Genomic DNA, 14,653 nt, shown 5'->3' on the forward strand with positions numbered 1-14,653 from the left:
CCCTCCGCACAGCCCAAACCACAAACAATGAGTTATGAGTTCCCCCCGAGTTTCCCCGAAACACGCACACATGGTGTGGGGGAAGACAGCGTCTCTGTTTTGGCAGTGAGTTGCTGCCAAGAATGGCTGAAATGCTGCTGCTGGCACCCGTGTAGAACAGCAACCCTTCAAGAGAGAATTCAAACCATTTGTTTCATATTTTAGGTTTGACTCAGGACGTGCTGGTGCCAGGCAGTGTTCCCTGGGCAGCTCACAGACGCTGTGAGCCTTTCGTGCTGCACCCACTGCCCACAGTGGCTGCCCAGCTGCCTTGGAAGGACAGGCACCTCTTTTTGCACGTTGTTTTCCAAGCCCTGGATGCATGAAACAGTGGTTTGGAGCCATCATATCCAGCTAAAATGAACATTATTGTTTGACAAATGCTTAAAGAATCATAAATTAATGGTGGTACCGTTTGCTGAGATGTGGTGGGAAGTTTTCCTTCACTGCTGGTACATGGTGCTCCAAACCATTGTATAGCACTGTCCATTTGGTCAGTAGTTTTGCCCTTCCATCATTTATGATTCCTCTTCCTAAGTTCAGCGCAGATCCTTGCTTGCACAGTTCACGAGAAGCCATTACCATTAAACAGGAAAAAAAGCTAAGCATTGCCCACTCAATTCCTAGTGTAGCAGAGGAGGCCCCCAAAATCTTTTTGAAGTTAGGTGTGAATGGTCTGAGCAGCATCAGTCTGTCTGTGTAGATCATGACAGTGCAAGGAAACAGCCCTGATACCACCTGGTTGTCCAAACCTGGCAAGGCATGGTCCAACTTTGCTGTGCTTTGAAGATGCCCCCTGTTCTCTGTGGGTCAGAAGGGCTCTCTTTATGAAGGGAATGATGGTATTTTTAGCAGCACGTGGGAAATCAATCACACATGGAGAGCTGGAAGCAGATCCAGTAATGTTATGTGCCGCAAGCTGTGTGCACTCAACTGAGGGTGTGCCTTTGGCCAAGGTCTCCAGCATGGCTGTGCTGAAGCTCGAGCAGGACACAGAGTGGCACTGGAGGATGGTTTTGCTCAACTGTTTAGATTTGCTAAGCACTGCTGAGTTACCTCACAGGCAAGGCCATCTCCTGGACCAGGAGACAACAGCATCTCACCGCCGGGGAGTTTAACTCCCAGTGGGTTGTGTTGCATCCTAACGTGACGGATCCGGGAGCTGTAGAGCTGCTCAAAAAGTGTTTCTTTGGCTCCACACAGTGGTTCGAATCTGTACAGCTGCCACAGGTCAGACTTCTCTGGTTTTACAAGAGTCGGGGTAAAAGGAAACCAGAGTCAGCTCAAAGCAATGGTTTTCACTGGCCCACAAAACCAGTTTTGGTTTGTGAACTCCTCTACTCTAGCTATGTACCAGCAGATGCAGAAGTTTAAGCTGGGCTGAAAATCTGTCCTATAATTACTTTGCTTTTCTTAGCCCTCTCCCCTGTGCCTCATAGATGATACAGACCACTCTGGGGTCTGCTGGCAGCCGACAGCCTCTGCTGGACAACGACCAAGAACAAGTGTGTGCAAGAATCTTATGTGGCTGCTCTGCTCTGCTCAGTCAGAGCTACCAGAGTTTTCTTAGAGTCTCCATGGTGCAATGAGGGTTGAGACTGAGCCAAACAGAAAAGGAGAGGAACAGAAGGGAGCAAAGCCAGAAAGAAATTGAACCAGCAAGGATTCAATTAAGCAGTGGGAGAGGTACCTGTGGCAAGGCAGGGTAGAGGTATATTTGTCACCCAGGCTTGTTAGACTGGTCCCAAACTTACAGGGACCATACTGTCCCATGTGGTTTAATGACAGACAAGGATATATCGGTGTAATACAGAATTTATCTTATTATATGGGAAGTTGGCTGTCCCAGCAGCCATCTGAACAGCCTGCCCACAAAGTCCTCTGCAGCCAGGTAAGTCAACAAGTCAACTGCTTCCACTTCCAGCCCAGCAGCAGATGTGGATGGGAGTCCACAGTAAGAGGGAAAGAAGTTATTTTCAGCACTACCTGAGCCAGTTCCTTCATTTTCTACGTATTTACACAATATGCCCATTTTCTTTAAAGAAAGAGGTGATTTCCATTTGACTGTGAGACCAGTGTAATGCTCTTAGGTAAAAGCAGCAGTCCCATGAATAGTTGCCCATTTGTGTCTCCCTAAAACCAGTAAACTTCAGAAGGAAAAAGAAATCTTCTTCTTCATCTCCCTGCACATCTGCAGCTCTTCAAAGACGTCACCAACTCTCACATTTTGCAAGTGAGTGGTTTCAGCTGTTGCTGCAGCAGCTCATTCTGGTTCCTGATGAGGAGCATCCAGCTGCCATTCACAGCATGGAGTTTCTGGCAGGATGGGCTTGTGATTCCCTATGCCCACACTCAGCAACTGTGAGTAACTCGGAGCTGTTCGGCCTTGCACCATCCCTCCTCCCCCTTGCTCCTCTGCCCTTTCACTATGCTTAGATACGGAGAACAAATGGCCAACAGCTCAGGAAGGGAGGAATGGGTCTATGCACCTGCTGGGCTCCTGTTCTTCCTCCCAGGAACTGCCCTGTCCTCACTAGGATGAGGGTGGTTTCCCAGAGGAAGAGGCTTGCAGTAGCAGTAGTGATGTTTCATGAGGAAGGGAATTGCTTTGCTGTTTGAGGCTGGGATCTGGAGAGGTACTGAGCTTTCCCCAACATCACAAGGTGAGGTGTCAGAAAGGCCTGGGTCATCCTGCAAAACCCAGCTATCCTTCCCAGCTTCCTTCCCATAGTGCTGAACTATCATTCTGGATCAGCCCAACTTGTGTTGTGGAGCTTCACACCTGGGGTGCAGACATTGCCTCTGCAGGATATCATCTTCCTTCTCCTCAGGCACCAACAGTTTTATGGCTTTTATAAAATAAACAAGCAGAATCAGAGCTAATTTCAGATGTGTTTCCCTATGGGGAACCTGCCAGGCTGCAGCCTGTAGCAACCCTTCCCTCCCCAAACACTCGGATAAAATATTGCAACCTCTAAAACAATAATTCTGGAGACAAACATTTAGGAACTTTCACAGCTCCCAATAGTCTTCCTATTGATAGTCACTCCATTTTCACAGCAGTAGGGTGGGTAGGAGCCCATACATCTAGAATAGGAGAAGGCAAGCTCTCAGAATCAAACAGATCTGTTTTCATGCTGCAGGGTCTACAGTACAGCAAAGCAGATGTAATCCTCATTAGCCAAGTGCTGCAGTACAGGAGAGCCCTCTCATTTCTCTCTAATGTACTATATCAGAAATGTATCTGGAACTGCTGGGTAATTGGTAGTTATATTCTGCTAAAGATTTCCCCATATACAGAACAGTCCTGACTGCATGCAATTTTCAGTCTCTTCTTTGAAACCCAGGTGATGCATTTTCCTGGTTTAATTGGTTCTTCCCTATTCCCCTCATACTCTCGCTGTCATCAAGGAAAGGGGAGAGGGAAAGGAGAGCAGCAAAAGCCAGGCAAAAATATGCAAATCGCAGAGCAACAAAAGCCAAAATAATTGTTATAACTGTTAACCCTAGGGGTTAATGCCACTTCAGCAGCAGTTTTTGAGTCATGGGGAACCAGAAAACTTTTCCTCCTGTAATACAACTGTCAGCTGTTGCTGTAGTCAACTATACAGTCATCATCATCTCCTCTTCTTTATATCCTCTAGATGGTGCTTGTGTATTACTTGCTACACAAATCATGCTGCTGCTAATCAAGGAAAATGGATTTGAAGTGCTGTGCTACGGATCACTAAAATCAAATAGCTGTGGTGGACACACTGGGTGGTTACCTGGTCCAAGCCTCCCCCAGAGAAAAGGGGAGCCTCCCTCCTCAGCCTCTTTCCAAATGTGAAAACTGAAATTTATTATTAAAATCTAGTTGTATTTCATAGAATCATAGAATGGTTTGTGTTGGAAGGGACCCTAAATACCATGTTGTTCCAATCCCCCTACCATGGGCATGGACACCTTTCACTAGAACAGGTTCCCCAAAGGCCCATCCAACCTGGCCTTGAACACTTCCAGGGATGGGACATCCATATCCTCTCTGGGAAACCTGTACCAGAGCTCACTGGTCTTATAGTGAAGAATTTCTACTTCATATTTCATCTAAACCTCCTGTCTGTTAGTTTGAAGATACATCCCCACTTGTCTTATCACTACAAACCCTGTAAAAATTCCCTTTCTTGTAACCTCCTTTAGGAACTGGAAGGTGCTCTAAGGTCTTCCTGGAGGCTTTTCTTCTCCAGACTGAAATACCCCAGTTCTTTCAGCCTGTGTCCACAGGGGAGGTGCTCCTACCTTTTGTCTGTCTTTCCCTGTTACACTCTGGTGATGCACAAAGCTTCACTCCTGCCGTGCCTACTCACATCTAGTGGCAACTGGAGCTACAGAGCACACAGCATAACAAGTGTATGTCTGAAAAAGTGCATGGAGAACAAAATATTCAAAATGTTCAAAATTACCTTTTCCAATTGCTGGAGCACCATGCTTTTCCATGAACAATGTCACCAAACTTGCAGCTTACAGCAATCACAGCAAAGTGGGAGCATTCCTCTGGACCCCAGGAAGAGAGGGAATTTCAGCACAAGGCACTGGTGCAGGGTAGGAAAGAAAGCAGTATTCTGCTCCATGAGCAAAGAAAGTGGGTACCCCTGAGTGGGTCTATTTGACGGAAAAACAAATCCACCCTGGAAAAAAAAAACCTTCCCCTCAACCTTTTGTTATTCCACTCCTCACTCTGGTTGAATACGCAGACATACCTGGAAATACTGAAATGCAACAGGGATAAAATGCTGGCCATCCTTTTCCTTTACTCAATTTCAACAGTATTAGTTTAATTTTGGGGTAACTGATATATTAATTCCCTCAGCCCAGCCTCTACTACCTGGACCTGATCAAGTAATTTTGTTTCCTTCTTTGCATTCACTCTCTTCAAATATTTGCAGACAAGCAACCCAGCTACGCTCTGTTTGGACTCCTTATCTCACCAGGTTTCAGTCCTTAAAAATTCTCTCTTCCCTTCCCCACACCTTCTGTCTAAATTTACCTAGAGGTAGTCATCAAACATGCTCCTTGGCCAACAAAGTTACTGTTTACCCAGCTTTCAGCTGGACACGCAGTGGCTTTCTGGGGAATCCCAGTCATTATACAGGATGACAGCAGAGAGCACCTGTGCTTCGTGGAAAATAGTTCCGCCATCAGTTTTTGAACCTCCAGACATCTGCAGGCACCTTGCCAGGGACGTGTGCACCCCTGTGTCAGTACAAAATGGGGTTGCCAGGGTGGAAACGGAGTTTTTCTCCTACCAGAACAGGAACCACTATTTCCTGAGGTCTATAAAGCCTTTATCACCCAAGGCTTTCTTTGTTTTCAGCCTGTAAACATTTTATATGCAGGAAACAGCACCAGAAGACTGTAAATATGATGGGTAATCTCTCACTAGCTGAGACAAGACCCCGTTTTTATAGATGATGTTTTAGTGACTTCTGCCCAAGGTGACACTGGAGAGGGGTAGTGGGGCTTACCAGCTTCCCTCCTATCTAGTGAAACAATTTCCCATTTTTGGCCTAAGACATGCTCCTGGATCGTATCCTTGCCCTCTGCAAGTGGCCAGCTCTAGCTCTGTCAAGTTCACATCTCTTGTTGCTAATAAATTAAATTATAAATTCATACTGCTTTGAGAGTACCAAAGAGAGGGGTCTTTTTGAAAAAAACCTCGTCATTTAAGCCAGAAGTGGGTTCAGCTTTTCCCTAGCTTTAAAACTCCATGGCATCACCACAGCCATGTAAGCTGTAGCAATAGATAGCCAGCTCCAGGTTTTATGTGGCTGCACAGCTCTCCAACAGCACAGAGCCTGATCTCAGAAGGGGGAAAGGAGTTCTAAACCATCTTCACCTGGATTTTTAAAGGACTGATCCTTAAACCTGACTTTCAGCACATGGAATGAACACAGTTTCTTTCCACCTGTTAACAGGTGTGTCTGCAAAAAGTTCTCTGTGGCTTCTTGCTAAAAGAGTATTTTAAAAAGAGACAGCAAAAAAACCCAAATACCATGGGAGTAGCAGCAGGCAGTGTCCATAATCCCAGCCATGATGGCTGAGGCTCCCACCTGTCTCCCCAGTACGTATTTGCACTCCTGGTGCCTCCTCCCTCCAGGGCTGCTGGAGCACTTAGGGCAGTCCTTGGCTCCACCCGAGCTGGCTGCCTGCCCATACTCACCTCCTCTCCCCCAGGAGGCAAAGGCAGAGCTGCAGCACACACTGGGAGGGTGGGCAGCATGTCCAGGGTCACAGCAAGACTATGCCAAGAACGAGCGGCAGCGGATGGGCTGGGATCCAACAGGAATGCCATCAAGTATTTGAAGCAGGACTATGAAGCCCTGAAGCAGCAGTGCCTGCAGACTGGTACACTGTTCAAGGATGAAGAGTTCCCAGCCTGTCCTTCTGCTCTGGGCTACCGGGACCTGGGACCATACTCCTTCAAAACCCAGGGGATAGTCTGGAAGCGCCCCACGGTAAGAGTGCTCTGTAACTGCCTGTTTCACTGGGTGCAAGTCTAACCAAAGCCCAGCTGAACAACCAGGCTAAATCAGTGGTGAGCCTGAATATCCACTGTTTCTGTATGTCTTGTTTCTTGTCTTGCTTTACTTCCAAGGTTGGCAGAAGCAAGTTTGGAAAGGGGGTGGGAAAAGAAATCATTATCTTCTAAGCCCATTATAAAGCAGGGAGTCCTATAACTGCTTCACGACAACCTGCTTTCTTCCTGTCTATTCCAGCTCCAGAGAGCTACAGGTCCAATCTGGAGATGGATGCAAAAGCCCCACATATATCCAGCCAGTCTGTTGGCCACCCCAAGTGCCATCGACTGTCAGTTGTAACAGCCCCCACACCCAGGACTTGCCACTGTGCCCCTCAGGAAATCAGGTTCATACCTAAATAAAATCCTCTGCCTCACGTCAAGCTGCCTGTAACAGTTAAATAGCAACTGACTGGAAATGCTATTACCTAAATAAATATATCCTAGAAATGGCCTCTGATTCTAGGAAAGTAATTTTCATCAGCAAAGATTAGATGATGATTTTTTTTTTTTGAGTGACAAAATCAGGGCTTCAGAGATTTTTCTGCTCTCTCATTTTTCAGTCATTTATTTCCGTCCCTACTTACTTCTCCTTTGTCATCTTGCAACATCAAGGAATAGTAAAAAAAATTGGGACACCCCCCCCCCCCCCCGCCCACCCAATTACTTACCTCCATCTGGTGGAGGAAAGGAGAATGAGAAAAACAGAAAATTTCAAGGCTTGGGGTTTTATTTTTTTTTCACCTGAAAAGTGAGAAACAGAAACTTGCAGGTGTAGTAACTCGAGGTTTAATACCCCTGGCAATCCCATTTTTCCATCAGCACCTCACTCTGGCACCTGGATGTTACCTCAGCAAGTACCACGGATGTGTCTTGGCTTTGCCTATCCTTGGAGAAGATCAGCCTTAGAAAACTCATTAAATTAGACTTGGGTTTCTCATAAAAGAACAATGTTGAGCCTGCTGCAGGCATAGACACAGCCACAAGCATAGCAGGGTAAGAATAACTGAGGGCTGAGATCCAACAGGGTTAAATGTCCCAGCTCTGCCTGCCAGAGACCAACCCGTGTGGGACCCCTGAGGGGAAACTCAGCTGTGTGAAAGGTGCATGTGGCACTTGGGAGTGGCTCAGGAAGGACAGGTATCTGGGTGAGTAATAAGTCATATGCAGCTGACTGACACCAGGTGCACCACTTCGGAGGGAGAAGAGAAAAAAACTACACAAAACCTTCTTCGGTGTGATGGGTAACCTACTGCTGGACTCCTCTCCACTGGACAGAAGCAAAAGGATGTAGCTGAGATGATGCCTGTTGGAGAGGAGATTCACAAACTGGCTCTTCATCATACACAAGAAGTCCTGGGTTGTCTCTGTCTCTCCACAGGGTGCTGACAACTGCTGCTCTCGAGGAGAGCCGGTGACTGCCTAAACTGTCCTCAACCCTGCTTGCCAAGTTAGGCTTCGTATATACCGCTCCTTGCTGCCATCCAGAAGCTCATGGAAAATTCTCAGCAAAACAGAAAAGGCTTTTGTCTCTAGAGAGACAATAATAACTTCCTAATATAGGCCATGAGTTGTTGGAGAGCTCAGGGTTGGGATAGGAGTGACAGTCGTTGCCATAACCTACTTGGCTGGATCCAAAGGGCCAGGAAGAAAGGGGGGTTGTTGCTAATAAAAGCATTTGTGTGGTTGGCCTCCCAGGAAGCAGGGTCAGGGTGGGGGAACATCCTCCACACTGTTGGCACTGGAAACTCAGCACAGTTCCAGTGGCACAGGCAGCAGCCACAGTCACAAACTCATTTGTGTTGCTTGAACCAAAACCTCAGCAAGATAAAGTAAGATGTAAACACTGAGGTGAATTTTCATCTCTGTCTCCACAGTAGAAAAAATTCTCAGTAGTATCACTGACAGTGGCTAGTAGCAAAGGGTGTCAGGATTTGCCTCAAAAAAAATGTATGCACTCCTCAATTTAATAAGGAGATGTTATCCTGGGACCCTGTTAATCAGACAGAGGAGAAAGGATATATTTTTAAAGAAATGCTGAAAGTGTTTAATAATTTTTGAATATTGAAACAAGGAAGAAGTAAAGGGAACTTTTCAGACCAGAGAGGATGATGCAAACTTTGAAATCGTGTCTTTTCAGGAGTTATGTGCCAACCCTCAGTTTATAGTTGGAGGAGCTACCCGAACAGATGTCTGCCAAGGAGAGCTGGGTACGTACAGTGCTTCTGAATTTTGTTTTGGAAGAAGAAAAAGAAATGAAGCTTCATTTAAAAACTCCTGATACATGGACTGTTTTATTGGCTGTCTCCCAGACATAGTATGGAGGGACAGATACCCAAGAAGAGGACTCACATAGCAGCACTGCTGCCCAAGACAGGGTACATATGGGCTTGTAAGAGCTGTGCAAAATTGGAAGACACCAAACTGTCTCCTGGAGAAGGGAAGTAATTATGTGGAACATAAAACTGGTTTGCTTTTGACCCCTTAATACAGAGGTGGATGCTAACCCAATAGTGAGAGCACTTGCCCTGAGGCAAGAGAGTGGGATTTGTGCCCATGCCAGCAAGAGCAGCTCCAAAGACTCGGGGGACAAGGGACACCAGGGAAGCTTTCTGCTGTAGCCTAGTCCTTAGGGATTTTTATTTGGGAGGCAGAGCAAGTTCCAGCCTCAGTTTCACACCAAACAAATGCACAACAACCAAGGAACAGAGCAGGAATTGGTTTAGTAGAGGGGCTGGGTCTATGATGTGCCATTTTGTGTCAAGCAGGGTGGTCCAAGCATGAGTTAGAAACAAGGACCACATGATAAAAAGATGAACAGAGAATGTAAACTTTGTAATACCATCCACAACAAATAAATTGTTCCAAGCCCTTCATGCTGAACACTCCTTTCTGCTTGAACAGCATTTCATGTAGAGCTGTGAGCAGGAACAGGAGCAACCAGGCACTAGCCACATAGACAAAAAGGGCAGTGGTGCTCAGCTCCCCAAATCAGGGCCTGATGCAGAGGTGGTATCTCTCAGGCAGCACTCATCCTCTCCCAGACATCCATCATAAAACAACTTCCTTACCTATTTTTCTGCAGTGCTTGCCTTTGGCTAAACAGAGCTGCTGTGCAAGTGGCCAGAAGGGAGCTGTAAGGAGACTTTATTCCCTCTTGGAGTAGCTGCTGCTTTCCCTGCCTGCCTCGCTGATAAGATCCAGCTGCAGAGGACAGCAGCAGCAAACCCTTGACTGCATTGAGAGGCGAGAAGGCTGAAACTCTTGTAATGAGAATTTGATAGATTAGACACAGAGAAATCAGCCTTTCTCCCTCCTGTGCTGCTAACTGCAGTACTCCTGACCTCCCTGGTCTTCCAGCACATCCATTGTGCAAATGAGATTGAAACAATTTCTGCAAGTCGTTGGCGATAAATAACACCAGTGCTGCTCTTGTAAACACAGTACTATTAAAGCAATTGCTAAAAAATTCCCTGGTTTGTGGGCTTGTACTCCAAATGCTAAAAATAAGATGCCCAATCATATACTTGTTCCAAGATATTTATTTGGTGGATGCTGGAATAGAGTATGGGGAAATCACTTACTGTATTTCAGGAGAATAGCTCAAGTAAGTACTAAAAGCGACATTTCTTGTCACCTCCTGTTTGGAAAGTTTCTATAATGGCATAAAAAAAAAATTAAGAACATACATCTGAAGTAAAACCTCATTTTCCCTGACAGTTTACAAGTTATAGGACTGAAAAATATTATCTGTTCTTAAACTAGAAGAGGCCAGTACGTTATTTGTGTTTAGCCTAGAAACTGAATACAAATACCCTGAGCACTTTTCTATTTCTGTCACCTGCTGAATGTTTCTGTAGAGTCCCAGTCCCTTGTGCTAAATGGGCTTTCATTAGAGATCAGGGCCAAAATCCATCACGTAGTGGTAACAACAGAACTGGACCCCAAAACCTCCTGTGAATCTGTGGATGGTGCCTTGCTCTGGGTTTTCCCAAGACAGCTTTTGGTGGGCAGTAACCCAAGGGCTGGTCCTGAAAGCTACCCCAAACCTAGAAGAAAAACCCCAAAATCTGATTCTGCTTTTATTAGGAGCTTGATTTTCTCTCTCTCTCTCTCTCACACACACAAAAAAAAAAAAAATAAAGAAGAAAAGGAGAAAATAATGAAAGATAATCCAATTTGTTTCTGCAAGGCTGCTTGCAATTACTTCTACACACACTGACCCTTCACAAAAATAAACTGCAGGCATGGGATTTCCCTTCTAGCCTTCAGGTATTTGCTTTACATCTCTGAGGCATACTAAGCTTTTTGGTATTTGATCCAATACCTTGAATATCAAAGTCCTTGTTACTAAAACACTTCTATTGAAACAGACCCTGATTACATATTTACATAAGCCACATATGTGACTGACTAACGTGTCCTTTAGGGAAATAGAGCCTATTTTTAATAATATTGTCTGACATGTTTCTTTTCTTTTAAGAATAGCACTGCAGGTCTGGGTTTATGGGAACAAAAGGAACAAGAAAACGCAGAGTTAGTCTCACTCCATTAAACTTATTTCTTTGACAACAGCGTAAGCTAGATGAATATCGGCTTGGGAAGTTTGATGGGGACTTGAAAGACTTGAAATGTTTTAAACGTTCTTTGAACCATATCTTTTTGATAGCCTAGTAACAACTTGAAATGTAGTCACATAGTCTTGGTTATTAAAGGTGACTTATGAAGTTTTCTTGCCGCTATCTGAATAAGTTAACCCGAGGATTGCTTGCAGAAGTTCTTAAGAAGTAAGTGGCATACATTTAATTTAAATAATATAAAACGTACTGAAACTCCCTCCGTTTAATATTAGCTTTCTAGATCCACACAATTTATATTCATGAGTTGCCTTTTGTTCTGAGCGCCCAGAGGCCACTCCAGGCACGGCAGCTCCCTGGGCCTGGGCTGGCAGCTGGAGGAGTTCCTTGAAGCCAAGGCAAATGCACCAAGTCACACCAGCCCAGGAGCCCACCCCACGTGTGCTTTGTGCATGCCTTATCCTACAGGCAGATTTGAGGGGAGTACAGGTGTCCTGGAGAACAAACCAAAGCCTGACAGCTCTGAGATAGATCTGATACCTGTTGAGGGAGCCTTTGAAGTGGCTGTAGGCAGGAGAGAACTTAATAGTTCTGGGTTTGTTTACTTATTTTGCTGTAGGTGTTAATATAGGGACCTTCTGACATTCAATCCCGTGGGCTCAGGGATATTGGAGATCCTGGTTCTAGCAAATATAACCCACTGATGTCAAAAATACATTCACTAACAACTTTGAGACCCCAGGGAGAAGAAAGCCTGTTCCTTTGCTGGATTCTCCTTTGCCTCTCTGTTAAAAGCTGCAGAACAAAACTCATTTCCATAGAAAACCTCAGAAAGTCTTTAGAAATCTCAGAGCAGAGGCAACCTACACTACCATAAGTTATAAGCTAGTGGGTCAGTGCTTCCTTGATGTCTGGTATGATGCCACAGGTACTATAAGCTCTGAAGGAGGGCTTCCAGCAGAGACTAAAGCTGAGAGTCAAAGCTGCTTGGCGATCCAGGAAGCAAGAGCCACAGCACTGTGTTTGGATCCTTTCTGAACACCAGACACTGCTGAAATAGCAACAAGCCAGAACAGAGTCAGGACAGAAATGCCTCTGTGCTGTCCAGTTGCATCCTGGAACCAGACACTCAGACTTTTGGCTGAAACTCACCATCTCTAGTTCAAAGGAGAGTTTAGATGCTCTGTGTCTAGACACTCTAATGGTAGCTAAACAGAAACTGAGCACAGCTCTGGAGCAACTGAAACTAATCAAATTTCTCATTTATTTTATGGCCTCTGCAAGTGGAGCATGCTTGGGTAAACATCATCAATACAGAGGAGTCGCTGGGCTTCCAGATCACCAAGGATTCATTATTCGCTGCAGCAATTTGATTATCTCTGTAAACCAGGAGCTGCCTGGGCAGCACTGAGAACATGAGCCAACTCAGGACATCTGTGAGCAGCAAGGGATTCTATTTCAAATGCACTAGCAGTCAAAGTAATTCTCCAAGATCACACATGGATATAGAGATATAGATATAGATACAGATATAGATACACACAGACACAGACACAGGAGCTAGGCACAGCTAGGCTTCATGTTTACCCTTTCCACCACAATCTCAAGGTCAGAATTGCTTAAATTAAAAAAAAAAAAAAAATTAAAAAACCAAAATTTCACTTTACTGCCATTTCAAATGACTTCAGATCCAAGAATCAAGCTGGTTTCTTTTCAGGACATTCAGCAGCAGCAGTAAACACTAATTGGTACTTCTCTGAAACTTTTGTTCATGAAATATGAGACTGACCAGAAGCAGTGATATGTGTCCATAAGTGATTTAGCCTTGCAGGGCTAATATTGAGAAGGCTTTTTCAAAAAAATAGTTATTTTTATAAGCTAAAATGCTGCAACTTCACACCCATATGGTGAGCAGAAATGCTTTTTGATATTGTCATTTTTCCAACTATGAGCCTATTTGAAATAAATTCTAATTAATTGGTCAATTGGCCTCTTTTTCTCTCCCTCAAAAATATTCCCTTTTTAGGAATGGAATAAAATAGTTTCCTCACAGTGTGAAAGATTACTTACAACCTGCTGCTGAACCAGAACAAGTTTGAGTGGTCCTACATGAGGTGCCTTTCTGGGAAGACTGGGCTCTTGTGCTGTCCTGTAGGCACAACCACAAACTAAACTCGGAAACTTGGTGCTGGCAAAATGATGTTGAACTTTGAAAAAGGGAACAGGAACTGTCAATTTGTACTCTTTTAGAACTAGTCATATATTATCTAGTAGGGTTGAGAAAGCTTATTAATAGGCCAGGATCCCATTGTGGTATAGAAGAAGGTAAGAGGCCAACTGCGCAGTTTAGGCCCCATCGTGGAAGCTCCTTGATATGGACAGATTCCTACATCCTCTGAAAGTAAACATCACAGGAGCTTGAATGTCATGCACCTCCACTACATAAAGATGCCCCCAAACCATCTACATTCAGACACACTTCCATTTTTATCAAGTTACTGCGCAGCAGCCAATTCTCAGCTGGTTCCTTTTGGTTGGCACAAGCTTAGTCAAAGATATTAGGCCCCGGAAAGTGAGGTTTGGAGATAGGACTCTGCAGTGCTCAAGGCAGGCATGGCTGCTTTTAAGGCCAAGTTCACCACTGCAATTCTTCCAACACAATTCTTCCTGGGTGTGCTTTGAGCAGGCATGTCCTGAAATGCTTCCCTGGGGGGTCAGACTGCACTGGTGTGTTGGAGACAGGCAGCAGCACCCACGTCACTCACTCTCCCAGACGCTAAGAAGTTAATTCATGCTGTAAGAAAGGCGCCTTAAAGGATTTCACGCTGCATTTGGCATCCTCTGGGCTGAGATTCTGAAATTGTTTAGTTCTGAGGCAGGGAAGTAAACAGTGTATTTAAGGAAACCCCCCTCATTTCACTGAATCTTCTGCCTAATTGTGCATCCAACATCCACCACCCTCAGCAAAGCCTGGAGTAGTTTTGCATTCACTGGCTTCAAAATCCTGGCCAGGACCAGGAAGGGGAAACCCTTCCAGGTGTTGCACATTGGGAGAGCACCACCTTGTCACTGCTGCAGGCTTTCTCTGGTCTCACGGGATGGAGGGACACAACAGGAGCACCAGGGACCCCCATCTTGCCACCTTCTCAGAAATAATCTCCTGCACTTCACAGTATGCCGGGGACAGCCAGAGCATCAGAAAAATGAGGATTTCACTTCTAACTCAATAAGGCTTTTCATCTTCCTCTTCTGAAAATCCATTCCCCAGACTTATCACCATTATTTCTACCTCTTCAAGGAAAACAGAAATTGTAACAGCTTAAGGCATACGTCTGTACCAAGGAAAGCCTCAAAGAAATAGATACAAAGCAGATCTGAGTGTTCTCAGTCTCATTTTTTTCCTGCTTCTACATTTCCTTGAGAGAGGAGGTTCTTAAAGCCTTTTTTCCCCCCACACCTTGTGCTTTTACAGTTTTGCTTA

General features: G+C 45.0%; 1 protein-coding gene across 1 annotated transcript in view; it reads left to right on the forward strand.

The window, feature by feature from the left end:
• Positions 1–6,241: 6,241 nt before the first annotated feature.
• Positions 6,242–14,653, forward strand: part of LOC116441477 (calpain-8-like) — a 29,720-nt gene continuing 21,308 nt past the window's right edge. Inside the window, exons 1-2 of the mRNA XM_032103407.1 lie at positions 6,242–6,533; positions 8,736–8,805. Of these exons, the coding sequence (XP_031959298.1) occupies positions 6,297–6,533; positions 8,736–8,805 (307 nt within the window). The 5' untranslated portion in view covers positions 6,242–6,296. The remainder of the gene's footprint in view (positions 6,534–8,735; positions 8,806–14,653) is intronic.

The sequence above is a fragment of the Corvus moneduloides genome, chromosome 3 (genome assembly GCF_009650955.1).
Source record: "Corvus moneduloides isolate bCorMon1 chromosome 3, bCorMon1.pri, whole genome shotgun sequence".
In the NCBI taxonomy this organism is placed as follows: domain Eukaryota; kingdom Metazoa; phylum Chordata; class Aves; order Passeriformes; family Corvidae; genus Corvus; species Corvus moneduloides.